The 19,163-nt window shown below is 35.0% G+C and overlaps 1 protein-coding gene across 2 annotated transcripts in view; it reads left to right on the top strand.

The window, feature by feature from the left end:
* Window positions 1–3,019: 3,019 nt before the first annotated feature.
* Tgap1l6 (GTPase activating protein testicular GAP1 like 6) overlaps window positions 3,020–19,163 on the top strand; it is a 49,561-nt gene continuing 33,417 nt past the window's right edge. Inside the window, exons 1-5 of one of the 2 annotated variants that reach the window (XM_087630689.1) lie at window positions 3,020–3,143; window positions 4,960–5,140; window positions 7,984–8,133; window positions 13,865–13,906; window positions 14,469–14,550. In XM_087630689.1, coding sequence (XP_087486815.1) covers window positions 4,998–5,140; window positions 7,984–8,133; window positions 13,865–13,906; window positions 14,469–14,550 — 417 coding nt within the window. In that variant the 5' untranslated portion in view covers window positions 3,020–3,143; window positions 4,960–4,997. 2 annotated transcript variants of the gene reach the window in all.

Consider the following 19,163-nt stretch of genomic DNA (forward strand, 5'->3'; position numbering starts at 1 on the left):
GGCCATTCTAGAATATAGATTTTATTCTGTATTTCTTTTATTACTTGTGCGACAACAAATTTCCTTACAATTCCAATTAGATAGCAGACAATCTCCATGAAATCAGTTGTAATTTGATAGACTTTTGCTATCTTTATTAGTTCTGTGCAATTACATGTATCAGTGGAAATACAGTTTGCAAAAGGCATAATTTGTTACTATCACCCAATTTCCTTTTTTTAAAGTCGTAAACGTTCTAAGATTACATGATTGTTTTATGAGGATTATGTACATAGCATATACTATGTTAATTATGAGATTTACAGATTGTCTCCCAGGTTGGTTCATTCTCCATGCTTTGGGTCTCTAGGGTTTACTACAAAAACGTTACTATTCACTCATACATATGTATTCTTTATTGTAGTCCTCAGTGTTGTCTGACTTTCAGCATTCTGAATTTATCTCACTTAAGCACATTTATCTTTAAACTCTCTTGTAAGTTTTGTCTCTGTTAGATACTAAGGGCCACAGAGTTCATGGTATCTGAATACTGAATTTTTCTTGTCGACCATTGATGGTTCAATGAACTAAATAGTAAGAATCTTTGTTGGTGAATATATATTGCAAAATGTTTTTCAATGTATTCCTTAAAAATGCAGATATCTAACATCTACACATCCATCTATCAATCTGTCTGTATATCTCTCTATCTCTGTTTTTCTATATATGAAATATGAATATATGTGCTTTAAAACCAAAGTGTAGAAGGAAAAGGAAATGAAATTCATGTGTCACATTGTCAGAATATTCCATCTCTACTAATATATCATCACACTCTGTCAGCCTGACTGCACAGAGTCCTCAGACTTCAGGAGTGGGTCAACTAACTGCTGTATGTAGTTTGGTATTCTGTGCCAGAAACGAGAAGAAAATTTCACATTGTTTGAGAGTTCTCCATTCCATATTTTCTCACCATAAAGGTAATTTCAATAACAAATGTGATATTCATGATTGACCTATATTATTTGGAAGTGGTCTGTCTTGATTTGTTCAGACTATGTGAAGTAATTCAATTCACCAGTGTCTTGAGAAGCTATTTATGTTAGGAATGTTCTCTACCAATTCCTAATGAAAGACAGTTATCATGTGAGGAGAAGAAGGTTTCTGTAAACCTTCAAAAATATCTGTCCAGTTTAAGAGTGAGAATTATTTTATGCTCAATCCAGTTGTTAACACACCATGATAGCAAAGAATTATTTTTGTAACCTCAACCCACAATAGAAGAATTCTGGTTTTCTGCAAATTGTTTTCAACAAAATTTAACAAAATTCTGAATAGACAGGAACAACACTCCATGAATCATTTGGTTTCAATTTTGTTTAATGAGGAAATGAATTTTTCCTAATTTTTTTACCATATCTTTACATTATTTTGAGTATTCATAAGGACTGCCATTGGCTGCTATCTGTATTTGACTCTAATTCTCAGGGATCTTAAAGGTTTTATTCTCTCTCTCTCTCTCTCTCTCTCTCTCTCTCTCTCTCTCTCTCTCTCTCTCTCTCTCTCTCTCTCTTTTTCCGGAGCTGGGTACCGAACCCAGGGCCTTGCGCTTGCTAGGCAAGCGCTCTACCACTGAGCTAAATCCCCAACCCCCAAAGGTTTTTTAAATAAAAGTAATGGTGTCTCTCGACATTTCTTGAAAGGAGGTAACATACTATTTAATCAAAATTTCATTCTCTTAAGTAAATGTATATTTTAAATATTCAAAATGTGTTGGAGGACACAGTAGATAAACCATCAAATGAGTAGTCACTATATTAATAGAGGGAAGGCTTTTATTATAGGTGAGAGAGTGCATATATACAGAGCTTATGGCAGAGAGAAAAACAACTTCATGTAACCGAACCTGTCCAGTAAAAAAGGGAGAACATTATGAGAAAAATTAAAAGTAGTTGGGCCAAAATAAGTTTGCCTTCATAAGGAATAATATTCTAGAACGTTTAGAGAGTTTCCATCCTGTAGAAGGAGACAGGAAAGTTAGGAAGGGAATGGATATCTAGATAGGAGATTGAGTCTGGCATCTGGATATCTAAAATTAAGACATAACTAGTTAAATAATTAATTAAAACTAATTTTCTTCACATCTATTCATGGAAGCTTATAAATGGTTATTTATGGCATTTGAATACATAAATTTCTTTATGATATTCTCTTATTTACAGTACTTCAATATATCAGTCATGTGAAACCAGAATTAAGCAACAGCAAATTTTTAAAGAGAACTTTAATTTGATACAATTTTACTCTTAATAAGTACTGAATTATTACATATAGTTTGCAGAATGAATAATTAAACTGTTGTCAAAATTCTATATTTTTAAAAGATATAGACATTCTAATTTCATATGATCTTTCTAGAATGGTGACATTTCCCTGTTAAACTTCGTGAATAATTCTGAGATTTGTAGAGTATCTCTCAGATTGTTTCAATTACAATTCTTTGTCTCTAGCATATCTTCTATAAAATGTACTATATATTAATAATTGTGTCCTACTCTGTATCCTTCAAAGCCGTCTGCCTTCACAGAAGTATGTGAAGGGTTCTGATTCTCTGTCAGTAAAGCACATTCCAATTTAAAGTTCCTTGTGATTTTATGTCTATTCAGCTCTAAAGTTCACAGTGTTAATGAAGTTTCCATGCTACCTATTTCATAAGGAACCTTATGTTGAAAAAAATAAGAATTGACAATCATCTAGGATTCATATGCATTTCACAATATTACTCTTACCATACACATGTCTATCTACCTATCCATCCATGTATTTGTCTTCTATCTCATCTATAACATACAGCTATGTCTACATCTATATGTATACCTATAGTTGTGACAGTGTTATTCATTACAAACACTTGTGGCTCCTCTTTTGTATTCCATGTTTTAAAGCTACAGGGAGAGAAATGGAATGCACATGTCACTCTGCCAGCTGGCATGAGCCTCAGAATATTGACATCACAATGGTTCTTCAGCCTGACAACTACAGAATCCTCAGAGCTCAGTTGCTTTCTAGCCACTGCAGTAACCAGTTCGGTGTTTAGAGGCAGGAAGGCGAACGAAAATTTCACATTGTTTGATAAATTCTTCATTGCAGGCTCGTCCAGAAAGGTATGTATTTATATAATTTGATTCTCATGATAGACTTATGGTATCAGGAAGTGTTCTGTCTTGATCCTGCCAGATCATGTGAAATAACTCTCCACTCAGAGTTGTTTCTTGAAAAGGTAATCATTGTAGCAATATTCAGTACCAATCTTCTACAGAATCAAAGTAGAGGGGTATATTTGAGCTACAGAGGAGATTAATTTCTGTAAATTTTTAAAAACTGCACGAGTTAGAAATGAGGATTATTTTATATTCACTCCATATGCATTACTCACCATGACAGCAGATAATGTTTTTTAAGAAACTGCTTAATCTAACCCACAATCTAAGAATTCTCTGGTTTTCAAGAAATTGTTATTTTTTTCCAACATGCTTTGTGTTCATTGGAGTCTAATTCTCCTTATTCAACATTGACTCAGATTACAAATGCTCAGCTTTCAAGATGTGGAAATTTACTTTCAATATTGTTCAACATGAAACTGTGGTAATACTATGTTTAAAGATATCTTTTCATTATTATTTGATGTGTGTGATGGCAACCATGGCTGTTCTCTCTTTGAGGCTTTGATTCATGTGAGTCTTAAGTCCTTTCTAAATGAAAGCTAGGGCATTTCTATACAAATTCTTTGAAAGATGTAATAGAATTGTGGGATGAATTACAGGCACTTGAGTAACTATATATTTTAAATATCCAAACTGAATGAGCAGAGAAAGTAAAGGAACCACAAAAAAAGAAGCCACTCCTTTATTAGAGTAGCAATTTTATTATGGGGAAGAGAGAAAAAATGTTCAGAGACATCTGGAATATTTCAGGATATAGAGAAAAGAAACAGGTTTGATAAGACCAAGTCTGGGAAAAGAGAAGGAATACTATCAGAGGACAAAAATGGAGATAGCTTGGTCAGGAAAATGGACTCACAGAGAGGTGGGAGGTTTCTAGCACATATTAGGAGTTAATATGATGAGGAAGCAGACGGGATGTTGGAAAAGATCAGAAACCTAGATGGGGATTTGAAATTTATAATTAGTATGTTTACCCACTTCCGGTATAAAGAAGATCAGAATGGGAATTGATATCCTATAAGAACAAGTCAATGGAGAGTCATATGTCCCTTTTGCCACAAGGGAAATATGTACCTTTGTTAAAAATGACCAATTTCACAAATTTTTGATGAATGCTTCTTTTCTTTTCCATTTTTGTTATTGTTGTTGTTGTTTGTTTGTTTGTTTTTGTTTCCATCAGGAATCTTTCTTTACTGTACCTTGAGCTGGACCAAGTCTGGCATTTCTGAGTCCCTCCCAGAGGTCTAACTAAATCAACAAGATAATCTGAGTATTTTCTTCACACCTACTATGTTAGCTTACAAAGGTTTAGTTATGGCATTTTCTCAGAGTAACATCTGATATCTGTCATAACGTATATCTTCATTAAGATTCAAAACAGTTTCACATTATTGGTTATAAATTAGCAGTACAATAGCTTAGTTGGACTGTATCAACAAACTTTAGGGTCCACATTAAAGTCTTTCAGTAAATACAGTTTGAGAACGATTTCTCTAGATCCTTCCAATTACACTTCTTCAAACTATTCCCATGACTCCTCAGAAAGTGTTCCCACTTCTGAAAAGATCCCAGTTCTTCAATAGGTTCCAAAAAGTTGCCTTTATACATGACATATTTTCTGTTACATTTGAAAGCTGTCTATAGCTCAACAGAATCAAGCTTGGAAAATTGAGTCTGTATTTTAACACCATTCACCCTTTGAAATATAGTATGAATATCGGTCTTAGAACTTATCCACTGAATATTTTTCTGCTAGGTGGAGCCCTGTATGAAGAGAATTCTTTTTTTTTCAACATGGAAATGATTGAGGAGGAAGATGTGGGAAAAGAAAATCAAGCCATGGTTTGCCAAGGTGCCGTGGTTTTCCGAAGAGGATGGAAAAGAAATAAACGATATCTCACACTGCTCAGTGATGTTTTGGTTGTCTCCAGTAAACTGTAAGTATATGCATCATGACTTCCTTACTATAAGAGACCACACATTGGAAAGGATTTAATGAACAAAACTATTTAAACTATCTTTTATTTTTGAGATTATAATTACTTCACTACTCTCCTTCGTTTTCCTTTTCCATGTCCTTTCATATATCCCTCCTTGTTCTCTTTTAAAATCATGGCTTTGTGTTTTTTATTACTTGTTCTTACATATTATTTTATATGGAAGCTAACTTAAGATACACATATATAATAGATATGCGGGTATACATATATATGTATAGTTTCTAAGTATTTAAATAAAATCTGCTCACTCAGTATAATACTGGGTGTATTTGTCTTTTCAGGAATGTATATATGGCATTAGATAAGCAGCCGTGTGAAATTCCTACGGGGGGGGTGGGTTCTCTTACTTTCAATTTTGCTTAGTGGCATTTCCTTCTTTGAATAGAGTTGATGCTTAGTAGACTAAACCTACATATTTCGAATTTGTTTTTACGCATTCCTTGGGCACATTTAAAAAGTGAATTAAGGTACTACTCTGCTCTTGAATCTGGCAAAATGCTAGCAACAAGCTACCAAGCAGACAGTTATGCTAGCATGTGTCCACATTTCTAGCTTTGTTAAAACTAACTTATGAGTATTACAACTCATAATGAGAGACTTGTGAACTATACAGGGACACATTTCTCTAAATAAAATATTAAATCCATGATAAGCAGGAGCCTTCTTGCTTGGTGTTTACAGATTATAGAAGCAAGATGGTTTGTCATAAGGGGCTACCCATTTAAGTCTCCTGACCTCATAGCTTCCAGATTAGCATGAGGATACAGGAAGCAACTCCTATCCCTGCACTAATCAAGGAATCTGCAGTACTAAGTCTTGCTTGGTGACTCTGCAGACACTAGAGAAAAGTGAGCTGATTGAATGAAGCTGTGTACATGGTTATATTACAATTCATGGTATAGAGTGGTTTTCTAGGACCATATCATATATAATCTCCTCTGGTCATGATCATAGCCTTCTTATTATTCTAGAAGGTGTGATGTTGCTGCTGACATCATCAAGTAGATATTTTAAGTGCTGTTCTAATAAGTACATAAAATTATCAGACAGACATCAATAAAACAGTCTATTCCTTTTTGGGGGCAGGGGGTTAAATTTTCTGATCATCAGTGAATTATTTTCCCAAAAAATCCATTTTCAGATTGTTAGAAAAATAATAAATTCAGTTGAGAGTTCTTCTATACATTATAAATACACCAACTGGGTATATTTTTCTTTCAACCCTGATCAGTCATGTAAGCTCATTCACAGAAAATGGTAGTTAGTGTCTAAGGGAAGCAGGCTTCAAGTAAGAGAATGAACTGGCTGACTATCAATCTGTACATTTTTCTTGTTTTTCTACTCAGCTCCCTTTCTTTCCACACTGGGAAATCTTCACATTTTACTTTAAAAGGTATTAATCAACTTATCTGAAATGTAAAATGAAACAAACTGATCATTTGCCATATAAGTGTAGTTGGTGGAAGGAAATGAACTTCACTTTGTGTTGTGAGAATAAAGGAAATGGAAATGATTGGTTTCTTAAAGCCAATTAATATGGTCCCTTCTGTCATGTTGCAATAGTAATTAAAACTATTTTTAGAATCACATTCATATTATAAAAAAAGGTTATCAAGCTTATAAGAAAAAATATCTATTTCCATTTTCAAGGAAGATTATCTTTTATCAGACTTTGGAATGAAAGATTTTAGGTTCAAGCAATTCTTTGGAATTTTTAATTTTTTTGTATGCACATATACATACATTGAGATGTTTTCAATGGTGAATGTAAATGTGAATATAACTGTCTCATATTATTGAGACATGTGTTGTTATATCTTGAAGTAAATCTTACATGATGACTTGTAATTTGAATATAGCATGTTACATTAGATTACATGAGGAATATTTCTCTGTAGTGCAATTAGTCATTCACATGTTTCCAATATTAAAGGATTATATACAGGATTTTTTGGATCATGGCTTATTCTTGTGATATTCTGTCCCCTGAATTAGAAAGGGAGTCATTTATATCTTCAGTTATGTGGCCACATATTAGCTCACAAATATTCGAAGGAAAGTTTAATACCTGGGTTTACACAGCAAACACACTAGATTATACTAGGTTCATCACTAAAAAAATAAAAAAACCCTATGAATGTGGGGAGGAGACCTGTCAGGGGGTAGAATGGAAAGGAGAAAGTTACAAAATCATTAAACAAATTGTATTTGTATGTAGAATTCTGGGAGAGCAAATTACTCATAAAAAGAATGAAAATGAAGAAAATTTATACTTCAAATTTTTTTATTTCTGAAAAATACTTCTAATAATATCACATGATTGATAGGAAGACATAATTCTAATTATTTGGCTAAATTATTGTAAAAAAGTATCATCTTTTTGGTTATTTGTGTGATATGTACTTTGTAGGTTTCCTAAAGGAGCTACTGTAATGAGGTAATTGATTTATTTAGTTCAGGGAGATGGACAACAGAAAATAGATTTTTTAAGTCAAACAATATTTTTGTTTTTATTCTAGAAAGATTTCTACAAGTAAGTAAAATAAATTTATTGAAATAATTTCCTTTGTGTATTATGGGAAAAAACAAACTAAATGGTTATTAATTAACTAAATCCAGGTAAGAAATATTGAAATAGGTCATTTTCTAAAAATGAAGCTCTGCTTGGATATAGAAATGAATGTGTACTCCTTTGCTCTGGGGCAGGAAGAACTGGGTTTTACCACAACTCCAACTACCATGCAAATTAAACTAATGGAGATATTCGATTCTCTTTCTAGAAATAAGAAGAAGTTTAAGGTAAAGCATGTCATTCCATTGACTTACCTGTGGATTGGAGATGAAACAGACATATTCAGGACAGACAACAGCCCTGCTTCCAAGACCATTTACCTATATTGGCCAATGGGAAATGCTGTTGTCACCTTCCGGTAAGACATAGATTTCTGATCTGTAATCACAAGAGGATAGCTTCAGAAATTGTTGGTCAAATTAATTGTGCATAATTCACTTCCCAGTGAATGAGTATACTCATTCTAAAATTCTCCAACTAAAAAACAATAATCAGGCTCTGGCTATTGGTGACTATTGAAGAATGTGTTTCTAGTAAATTCTTTCACCGAAGACTTTCATCATCCCAAAATGCTTGCAAAACTAGAATCAATTTTATTCTGTTTGTATATAGGAAGACAACTCAATTTCCCCCTTCTATGATGACCCTAGATTTTCTATACTCTTCACCATATACATTTCTACATGTAGGTAGGTTCTTTATGTTTCGATTTCTATGTTCATCAAGACTACACCAGATCTGTGGGGCAGGACAGAAGTGCATTGTTTTCTAATAAGAATGTTGACAGGACAAGGTGTTACTATATCCTAGACATTCTTCTCCCCAAAATGATCAGGGAAATTTCAAATTTACATTCTTATCTTTCCTGAGAAAATGTGCTCATGGCATATTGATATTATCTTGAGTGCAGTTGTGATTTGAGCTATTTTCATTCTTCTGTCCAAACTCTTAATGTCATCACATAGTTGATTCAAATAAAATAAACAAAAGTTTTATGAGAATTCTAAGCTCTGCAAGTTTGCTCTTTACATGGAAAAGCATTTGTCATAGACACTGACAAAAGATAGCACCTTTTGTTTTTCTTTTTTTTATCGGAGCTGAGGACCGAACCCAGGGTGCTTTACCACTGAGCTAAATCCCCAACCCTACCTTTATTATTATTATTATTATTATTATTATTATTATTATTATTATTATTATTAACTTGAGTATTTCTTATATACATTTCGAGTGTTATTGCCTTTCCCGGGTTCCGGGAAAACATCCCCCTTACCCCTCCCCTTATTTATGGGTGTTCCCCTCCACATCCTCCCCCCCCTTGCCGCCCTCCCCCCAACAATCTAGTTCACTGGGGGTTCAGTCTTAGCAGGACCCAGGGCTTCCCCTTCCACTGGTGCTCTTACTAGGATATTCATTGCTACCTATGAGGTCAGAGTCCAGGGTCAGTCCATGTATAGACTTTAGGTAGTGGCTTAGTCCCTAGAAGCTCTGGTTGTTTGGCATTGTTGTACATATGGGGTCTCGAGCCCCTTCAAGCTCTTCCAGTTTTTTCTCTAATTCCTTCAACGGGGGTCTATTCTCAATTCAGTGGTTTGCTGCTGGCATACGCCTCGGTGTTTGCTGTATTCTGGTTGTGTCTCTCGGGAGAGATCTACATCCGGCTCCTGTCGGCCTGCACTTCTTTGCTTCATCCATCTTGTCTAATTGGATGGCTGTATATGCATGGGCCACATATATATGTGGGTCAGGCTCTGAATGGGTGTTCCTTCTGTCTCTGTTTTAATCTTTGCCTCACTATTCCCTGCCAAGGGTATTCTTGTTCCCCTTTTAAAGAAGGAGTGAAGCATTCACGTTTTGATCATCCGTCTTGAGTTTCATTTGTTCTAGGCATCTAGGGTAATTCAAGCATTTGGGCTAATAGCCACTTATCAATGAGTGCATACCATGTGTGTTTTTCTGTGATTGGGTTACGTCACTCAGGATGATATTTTCCAGTTCCAACCATTTGCCTACGAATTTCATAAAGACATTGTTTTTGATAGCTGACTAATATTCCATTGTGTACATGTACCATATTTTCTGTATCCATTCCTCTGTTGAAGGGCATCTGGGTTCTTTCCAGCTTCTGGCTATTATAAATAAGGCTGCGATGAACATAGTGGAGCACGTGTCTTTTTTATATGTTAGGGCATCTTTTGGGTATATGCCCAAGAGAGGCATAGCGGGGTCCTCAGGCAGTTCAATGTCCAATTTTCTGAGGAACCTACAGACTGATTTCCAAAATGGTTGTACCAGTCTGCAATCCCACCAACAATGGAGGAGTGTTCCTCTTTCTCCGCATCCTCGCCAGCATCTGCTGTCACCTGAGTTTTTGATCTTAGCCATTCTCACTTGTGTGAGGTGAAATCTCAGGGTTGTTTTGATTTGCATTTCCCTTATGACTAAAGATGTTGAACATTTCTTTAGGTGTTTCTCAACCATTCAGCATTCCTCAGCTGTGAATTCTTTGTTTAGCTCTGAACCCCATTTTTAATAGGGTTATTTGCCTCCCTGCGGTCTAACTTCTTGAGTTCTTTGTGTATTTTGGATATAAGGCCTCTATCTGTAGTAGGATTGGTGAAGATCTTTTCCCAATCTGTTGGTTGCCGTTTTGTCCTAACCAGGGTCCTTTGCCTTACAGAAGCTTTGCAGTTTTATGAGATCCCATTTGTCGATTCTTGATCTTAGAGCATAAGCCATTGGTGTTTTTTCAGGAAATTTTTTCCAGTGCTCATGTGTTCCGGATGCTTCCTTAGTTTTCTTCTATTAGTTTGAGTATATCTGGTTTGATGTGGAGGTCCTTGATCCACTTGGACTTAAGCTTTGTACAGGGTGATAAGCATGGATCGATCTGCATTCTTCTACATGTTGACCTCCAGTTGAACCAGCACCATTTGCTGAAAATGCTATCTTTTTTCCATTGGATGGTTTTGGCTCCCTTGTCAAAAATCAAGTGACCATAGGTGTGTGGGTTCATTTCTGGGTCTTCAGTTCTGTTCCATTGGTCTATCTTTCTATCTCTGTACCAATACCATGCAGTTTTTTATCGCTATTGCTCTGTAATACTGTTTGAGTTCAGGGATAGTGATTCCCCCTGAAGTCCTTTTATTGTTGAGGATAGTTTTAGCTATCCTGTGTTTTTTTTTATTCCAGATGAATTTGCAAATTGTTCTGTCTAACTCTTTGAAGAATTGGATTGGTATTTTGATGGGGATTGCATTGATTTTGTAGATCGCTTTTGGTAAAATGGCCATTTTTACTATATTAATCCGGCCAATCCATGACCATGGGAGATGTTTCCATCTTCTGAGGACTTCTTCAGTTTCTTTCTTCAGAATCTTGAATTTCTTGTTGTACAAATCTTTTACTTGCTTGGTTAAAGTCACACCGAGGTACTTTATATTATTTGTGTCTATTATGAAGGGTGTTGTTTCCCTAATTTCTTTCTCGGCTTGTTTCTCTTTTGTGTAGAGGAAGGCTACTGATTTATTTGAGTTAATTTTATACCCAGCCACTTTGCTGAAGTTGTTTATCAGCTTTAGTAGTTCTCTGGTGGAACTTTTGGGATCACTTAAATATACTATCATATCATCTGCAAATAGTGATATTTTGACTTCTTCTTTTCCGATCTGTATCCACTTGACCTCCTTTTGTTGTCTGATTGCTCTGGCTAGAACTTCAAGATCTATATTGAATAAGTAGGGAGAGAGTGGGCAGCCTTGTCTAGTCCCTGATTTTAGGGGGATTGCTTCAAGTTTCTCTCCATTTACTTTAATGTTAGCAACTGGTTTGCTGTGTATGTCTTTTACTATGTTTAGGTATGGGCCTTGAATTCCAATTCTTTCCAGGACTTTTATCATGAAGGGGTGTTGAATTTTGTCAAATGCTTTGTCAGCATCTAATGAAATGATCATGTGGTTCTGTTCTTTCAGTTTGTTTATATAATGAATCACGTTGATGGTTTTCCGTATATTAAACCATCCCTGCATGCCTGGGATGAAGCCTACTTGATCATGGTGGATGAGTGTTTTGATGTGCTCTTGGATTCGGTTTGCCAGAATTTTATTGAGTATTTTTGCGTCATTATTCATAAGGGAAATTGGTCTGAAGTTCTCTTTCTTTGTTGGGTCTTCGTGTGGTTTAGGTATAAGAGTAATTGTGGCTTCATAGAAGGAATTCGGTAGTGCTCCATCTGTTTCACTTTTGTGGAATAGTTTGGATAATATTGGTATGAAGTCTTCTATGAAGGTCTGATAGAATTCTGCACTAAACCCGTCTGGACCTGGGCTCTTTTTGATGGGAGACCTTTAATGACTGCTTCTATTTCCTTAGGAGTTATGGGGTTGTTTAACTGGTTTATCTGTTCTTGATTTAACTTCGGTACCTGGTATCTGTCTAGGAAATTGTCCATTTCCTGTAGATTTTCAAGTTTTGTTGAATATAGGCTTTTATAGTAAGATCTGATGATTTTTTGAATTTCCTCTGAATCTGTAGTTATGTCTCCCTTTTCATTTCTGATTTTGTTAATTTGGATACACTCTCTGTGTCCTCTCTTTAGTCTGGCTAAGGGTTTATCTATCTTGTTGATTTTCTCAAAGAATCAACTTTCGTTCTGTTGATTCTTTCTATGGTCCTTTTTGTTTCTACTTGGTTGATTTCAGCTCTGAGTTTGATTATTTACTGCCTTCTACACCTCCTGGGTGTATTTGCTTCTTTTTGTTCTAGAGATTTTAGGTGTGCTGTCAAGCTGCTGACATAAGCTCTTTCCTGTTTCTTTCTGCATGCCCTCAGCGCTTTGAGTTTTCCTCTTAGCACAGCTTTCATTTTGTCCCATAAGTTTGGGTATGTTGTACCTTCATTTTCATTAAATTCTAAAAAGTCTTTAATTTCTTTCTTTATTTCTTCCATGACCAGGTTATCATTGAGTAGAGCATTGTTCAATTTCCACGTATATGTGGGCATTCTTTCCTTATTGTCATTGAAGACCAGTTTCAGGCCGTGGTGGTCTGATAGCACGCATGGGATTATTTCTATCTTTCTGTACCTGTTGAGGCCCGTTTTTTGACCAATTATATGGTCAATTTTGGAGAAAGTACCATGAGGAGCTGAGAAGAAGGTATATCCTTTTGCTTTGGGATAGAATGTTCTATAAATATCTGTTAAGTCCATTTGGCTCATGACTTCTCTTTGTCTGTCTACGTCTCTGTTTAATTTCTGTTTCCATGATCTGTCCATTGATGAGAGTGGCGTGTTGAAGTCTCCTACTATTATTGTGTGAGGTGCAATGTGTGTTTTGAGCTTTAGTAAGGTTTCTTTTACGTATGTAGGTGCCCTTGTATTTGGGGCATAGATATTTAGGATGGAGAGTTCATCTTGGTGGATTTTTTCTTTGATGAATATGAAGTGTCCTTCCTTATCTTTTTTTGATGTATTTTAGTTGAAAATTGATTTTATTTGATATTAGAATGGCTACTCCAGCTTGCTGCTTCTGACCATTTGCTTGGAAAGTTGTTTTCCAATCTTTCTCTCTGAGGTAGTGTCTGTCTTTGTCTCTGAGGTGTGTTTCCTGTAGGCAGCAGAATGCAGGGTCCTCGTTGCTTATCCATTTTGTTAATCTATTTCTTTTTATTGGGTAGTTGAGGCCATTGGTTTCTTGCAGAAGAAAAGTTGGTCTTACAGTCGTCCCGAAGCTCAAGTTTGCTCCTGGGGTTCTGCCTATGAGCTCTCCGCGGTGGCAGCAACCAGGAAGATCCCACCTTTTCTTTTTCTCTGAATATTATCTACTCCTCTGGTAAAATCTCTAAAGATGGTTATTTAATGCTTAGTGTTTCTCCCTTATAGAATATGAGAATTATTATATTTATAAATGGTAGAGTGTCATATGACAGCTTTTCCAGTCGAAAATATTAAGCCCTTAAGAAGTGGAGTCATGTGTAGACTACCAAATACAACTATACCATAATTAATTGCCACAAACTTAAGATAATTTTATGCATAATAACCTAAAAATCTTACCATTTATCACAACTCTAATTTTTTCAATTTTACAGTTCCATGGAAGAGACCATTTGGTGGAACTTCTTTCTACAAAGGTATTTTACTTATATTCATATTTTAATTCTTGGTGATGTAGGAATGGCAGTATGTGTTTCAGTTTCTGTATGTGTATTTGATAGTCTGTCTCAAAATCAGCTGTTAATTAGATGGTTAATGGATAATGCTTTATATTCTCCTGTCCATTGTTTATTTTGTTAATTTTGAGGAAGTTTTGCATGTATTATTTCCTCTTTGTATTGGAGTAAACAATATTCTCAAGTCTTAACTTTAAATTTCACTAAGTAGATGTCACTCTAGCATGCTCATTCAAACTATCTGCTGCTTCCTCCTTTGAGGTCAAGCAGATTTCTGCAATTCTGTTTGTTTCAGACACATCATTTTCAGGACTGGATATCCTACTTAGGTCAATGTGTTATTACCTGACTCTGTCTTAGTTTCTAAGACATTTTTGAGTGTTCACCAGTTGAATGAAAAATATTGATGAACTTATTTTCTTGTATGGAAAGCTAAGATGATTCTGAAAAAACATTAAGGGATTAGCTTGAAAAAAGATACTAATTCATGTGGATGTATTGTATGGTATGTTTCATTTGACAGATCCATTCGAGATGCGAAGAAGCAGAACAAAATAGATTTATCCCTGCAGATATCCACTGAGGACATTGCCCACTGTGACACTGTATGTGAATACAAACGAAAACTACTACTCAAAGTTCATGACTAGGAGAAAGACAGTTTGTAAAGTAATGGAAGATGGAGACTTAAGAAGGGCATAGATGGGGAAAGAGGAAGAGAAGGAGAGAGGGAGAGAGGGAAAGAGAGGGAGGGCCTGAGTGAGGGAAAGAGGGAGAGAATTTAAGCAGTATTATGTGGATATTCTGTCTGTATTCCACGCAGACATAGGACATCCATATGTAATATGTGGAAAACAACATGAAACAAGACTGATTCATGTATTAGAGTCCTGAAAAGAGGAAATAATTTTTGTTAAATCACTGGAAATTGAGTCAGATAGTTCCAACAGCATATAATTCCAAATGAAGTATTATTACTACAATTAAACTGCCCCGTCCTGCAGCTTTATTGCTTGTATGTAGACTTGTGTGGTGTTTGCATTATTCCTTATTACTCTTAAAATATTTATGACTAGAAAACCATTCTTGTTATATGAGATTATCATAAAGATTTACAGTTTCTTTCGATACTAACTGTTCGGTGATATTTTAGCTCTTTATCTCCATCCTGTGCTCTTTCTCTATGGCCCTTTCTGTGCAGCCTCACAGCTGCATTTGAACACCAGGTACAAAATCATGACTTTTTATCCTCATATTCATTTGAATAATTAGTCATAAGCGTATCGTTGCACATAACTACTATTCAAAAATCAACCTTATAAATTTAACAGTGGTGTGTGTGTGTGTGTGTGTGTGTGTGTGCGCGTGTGTGTGTGTGTGTGTTCATCTTGTTACAGTGTTTAGGATAAAACTCACAACTTCACACATACTATACAGTAATTCTATCATTGAGTTAAACTTAACTATCTATTGAATAATTGTCTATTTTTTAATGCTTATATTATTGTCTACTTTCCAGTATTGGGTTTAGTGCTGATCAAAAATTTAACTATTTTGTAGCATGTAAAGCATTGAAGATATTTCCTACTGTAAAGCAGAATAGACTGTGGCTCAGGGATCAGCATCTCTGTCTTTCATAATTGATAATGTGTATGAAATGGACCTAGAGTCAGTGTTCTTACATGTCACTGTGGATGCTGTGAAAATAATGAAGATATTTTAGATCACCAAGAAATTTCTTCTTCTTACCAAGACTACGTTATACAAAACAGTAATTAAATATGGTATAAAATAAATTTCGAGTCAGTGACATGAATCAGGAAACGATCACTAACTTGCTTGACCATTTGTGCCCTCAGGACAGAGAGGAGCAGAAGAGCAGAACATCCCATAGGGAAATGTTCTCATGCCTCTGCTGTTTAACTTCAGCTGTGGCAAACGCTTAGCATTGTAGATGAACAATATTTCTAATGATGTTCAACACTATTGTGACTTAAATCCAATTCCTTTAAAATGAACATTTTTACTAATTTTCTCCCATGACTCTAGTGCTTTAATATTTTATCCTCCTATAATTACTGAATACGTTTTGTGTGATTCAGAAGATTGGAATACATAATTTTTAGTTTTTTTCATGTTATGATAATTTTTATTTCCTTTTTGTCCTTTAAGAGTTATTATCAGATCATCAAAACATTCTTCTACCTTTCTTAAATAACATCCATTATTTTCTTTCTCCATGTTCCCTAGTGAGTATTCAAAATATATGAACCTTTATGTATATAGGTATACATATATATTATAAATATTAATATATAAGTCAATATCTTATTGGTTTTCTTTGATTTTCTCTTTATAGTTCAGTCTTTTCCTTTTATAGTTTGAAAATTCTTTAAATCATCAATGAATTTGATTACTCTTAAGATAAACCTATAAAGGTTTTCTATAGATATATTAGGAAAATGTTTTCAGGATTTTTATTTTAGAATTTTTCCACCTATTTTTTTCTTACTCTTAATATTGAATGTAGATCCCCACATCGCTTATATTTTAAAGTACATTGGTGCAGACAATTTTAGAATTATCTTTATTTGTTAATTTCATAGAAGTACAGAAATGCCAAATCACATGCACAATTCCAAGATATCGTCAATCCTTTCCCTCAATTAATGTTCTTTCCTTCTCTTGACTTCAACAATTAACAATGTATAAAATATTGACTTTTGGTCTTAGTATTGAATTGAAAAGAACTGCATGGTCATCATGAGTCAATGCTCATGCCAGGACTGGGGAAAACGTTTTAATACATGCCTACATGACTTTAAGTAATGTGTTTTGAAATTCATACATTTTTAATAATAGTATCACCAAACTGTGCTTCAGATCTAGTCTATTAATATGCAATTTCAATATTTACAGTTATTTCTATCTAGAGATAGTTAAATATATTTATATTAAGTATATTTTTATTTATCTTTGAACAATTAAAACATTTTATTCCTCATGGAAGGAACATGTGAGCTATTACAAGGTTGATATTCTCTCTTAAACCTGCAAAGCTTCTGTAAGTCAAAGGTCCTGTTGTTTGGACAAAACGGCAACCAACCGATTGGGAAAAGATCTTTACCAATCCTACAACTGATAGAGGGCTTATGTCCAAAATATACAAAGAACTCAAGAAGTTAGACCTCGGGGAGGCAAATAACCCTATTTAAAATGGGGTTCAAACCACAGAAAAACACACATGGTATGCACTGCTTGATAAGTGGCTATTAGCCAAAATGCTTGAATTACCCTAGATGCACAGAACACATGAAACTCAAGGAGGATGACCAAAATGCGAATGCTTCACTCCTTCTTTAAATGGGGAACAAGAATACCCTTAGCAGGGAATAGGTAGGCAAAGTTTGGAACAGAGGCAAAGGAACACCAATTCAGAGCCTGCCCCACAAGTGGCCCATACATATACAGCCACCAAACTAGATAAAATGAATGAAGCAAAGAAGTGCAGGCTGACATGAACCAGATGTAGATCTCTCCTGAGAGACACAGCCAGAATACAGCAAATACATAGGCGAATGCCAGCAGCAAACCACTGAACTGAGAATGGGACTCCAGTTGAAGGAATCATAGAAAGGACTGAAAGAGCTTGAAGGGGCATGAAACCCCATATGAACAACAATGCCAACCAACCAGAGCTTCCAGAGACTAAGCCACTACCCAAAGACTATACATGGACTGATCCTGAGCTCCAACCGCATAGGTAGCAATGAATAGCCTAGTAAGAGCACCAGTGGAAGGGGAAGCCCTTTGTCCTGCAAAGACTGAACCCCCAGTGAATGTGATTGTTTTGGGGAGGGCGGTAATGCAGGAAGGATGGGGAGGGGAACACTCATAGAGAAGGGAAGGGGATGGGGTTAGGAGGATATTGGCCTGGAAACAGGGAAAGGGAATAACAATCCAAATGTAAATAAGAAATATCCAATTTAATAAAGATGAAAAAAAAACAAAATTCCTTACATTTCTGTTGTTCATCATGAATCAAGAAGTATTTAAACATATATAACTACCCGTTATATTTTCGTTTCCATGCTTTAAAACCTTACTTGTAAATATATTATATTTAAAATCTCTTTGTCGTGAAATCTGATTGATAAACAAAATCACCATTAGGAAGAGACGTACACATCTTTGCAATCATTAATTAGACATTAATATGTTTCTAATGGCCGGAAAACAAAATATTTTACAATAATGTGAATTAAAGTTCTATATGTATAGTTACTCTATTTCTTTTATGGAATTCTTTATAATAAAAGTTTGTTATCTTGAAGTTATACAGACGTTTTCAGATATTCAACAAAATATCAGAAGCTTTACTTTAAATGTGCTAAGCTCACACTGTGTGTGTGTGTGTTTGTGTCTGTGTGCAAGTGTGTATGTTTGTCTGTGTTCCTGTGTGTATGTGGTATTTGAATGGTTGTACATATTTCAATATGCCATGTTGCTGTAAGAAGGAAACTTACAGGTGTTTACTTCCTTTTATTACATATGATTTCTGAGGGCTGATCTATATTTTCATCCACAGATGATTAATTTTATATTCTGAACAAAACCGTAAATTGTTTCCTTTCTTTTTACATTACAACTACAAGATCAGAGTTGTTTTTTCATATTCTAAGATGCTTTAGCATTATGGCTAGCCTCTGCATAGCAAGATGCAAAATCAGTTAGTGTACGTTATCCTTTTCATAAAATTCTACTAAGCTGACAGATAACATTAGGGTCTTGCATGAATCTTCAGAACTACTCTAACAAACACTCACAAACACACACACACACAAACACACAGACACACACACACACACACACACATACACATACACACACACTCATAATTTTCAAAGTAATAGGTTATGCCTACCAGTTGATTAATAGAAAGTAAAAATTAAAAAGCAATGAATAAAACCAGTGAAAGAGATGGCTTTTTTCAAGGGTGTTGTTATGGATAGGGAGAGAGCACTTGTGCTGTGTTTCTTATTGTAGGGACTGTTTCCTAGAAACTTAAAATCCTTATCAAAGATATATGATACTATAGAAACTAACTTCATAAAAATATACGTATCTACTCACTGTCTGTTTATGATTAGATTTCTAGTACATCAGTGGTTTCTTCCCTGATTACTATGCTTTGATTTCATGCTATTTTATTCTTGCT

The sequence above is a fragment of the Rattus norvegicus genome, chromosome 2, assembly GCF_021556685.1.
Source record: "Rattus norvegicus strain SHRSP/BbbUtx chromosome 2, alternate assembly SHRSP_T2T, whole genome shotgun sequence".
Lineage (NCBI taxonomy): Eukaryota > Metazoa > Chordata > Mammalia > Rodentia > Muridae > Rattus > Rattus norvegicus.